At 32.0% G+C, this 746-nt stretch overlaps 1 protein-coding gene across 1 annotated transcript in view; it reads right to left on the minus strand.

The window, feature by feature from the left end:
• The window catches only part of LOC106465624 (protein Skeletor, isoforms B/C-like), a gene marked incomplete at its 3' end in the record, with an annotated part of 9,927 nt that extends 9,607 nt beyond the window's left edge, over positions 1–320 (minus strand). Inside the window, exon 1 of the mRNA XM_013925859.1 lies at positions 260–320. Coding sequence (XP_013781313.1) covers positions 260–320 — 61 coding nt within the window. The remainder of the gene's footprint in view (positions 1–259) is intronic.
• Positions 321–746: the final 426 nt, after the last annotated feature.

The raw sequence follows: 746 nt of genomic DNA on the forward strand, positions 1-746 counted from the left end.
TGTGTGTGTGTGTGTGTGTGTGTGTGTGTGTGTGTGTGCGTGTGCGTGTGCGTGTGTGTGTGCATATATACATTTGTGTCGAAACAATCTTGTTGGCTAATAGCGTGAATTAAATAAAATAGGCATGCTTATAAACACTACATCCAAGATACATTTCAACTATCAAAAGTTAAAATATTTAACACGGCTTTGGATTATTTCAAATTCTCAATACGTAACAATATTGTACTTTGATTTTTATAGATTTTTTTTGGCATACCAATCAAGTCAACCTTCGAAAACATCATGATTTCAAAACTTATGAATTTTTTTTTAGTCATTTCCGTAGAAAACGATTTTGGAAGTTTCAATACTAGTTATTTTATGAACAAATACTAGCCATGGGCAACTTTAGTTTAATAAAATGGAGGTAACTAGGTCAAGTAGAACATGCACGTGTTCCACGCACTGTCACCCAAGGGGATTGAAGCAGTAAGTACAAAGGAACAACTATAATGCTAAGAAAGTATGGATTTAACATACAGCAAGATAAGCCACCTAACACCTACTTTCACTTCTGAAAACTTGTCTGAATCATTGTTAAATAAGTTGTTTTTCAGGTTCCAAACTTAAAAGTAACTTTGATACAAACTACAGTTATTAATTTCATAAGAATTCTAACTACAAATTCAATTATTTTGCGACAAACGAAAACACTAAATTTATAAAGAAAATATAAAGGTTGCAAGGCATTTCAACGCTTTAAT

The sequence above is a fragment of the Limulus polyphemus genome, unplaced genomic scaffold (genome assembly GCF_000517525.1).
Source record: "Limulus polyphemus unplaced genomic scaffold, Limulus_polyphemus-2.1.2 Scaffold2003, whole genome shotgun sequence".
Taxonomy (NCBI): Eukaryota; Metazoa; Arthropoda; class Merostomata; order Xiphosura; family Limulidae; genus Limulus; species Limulus polyphemus.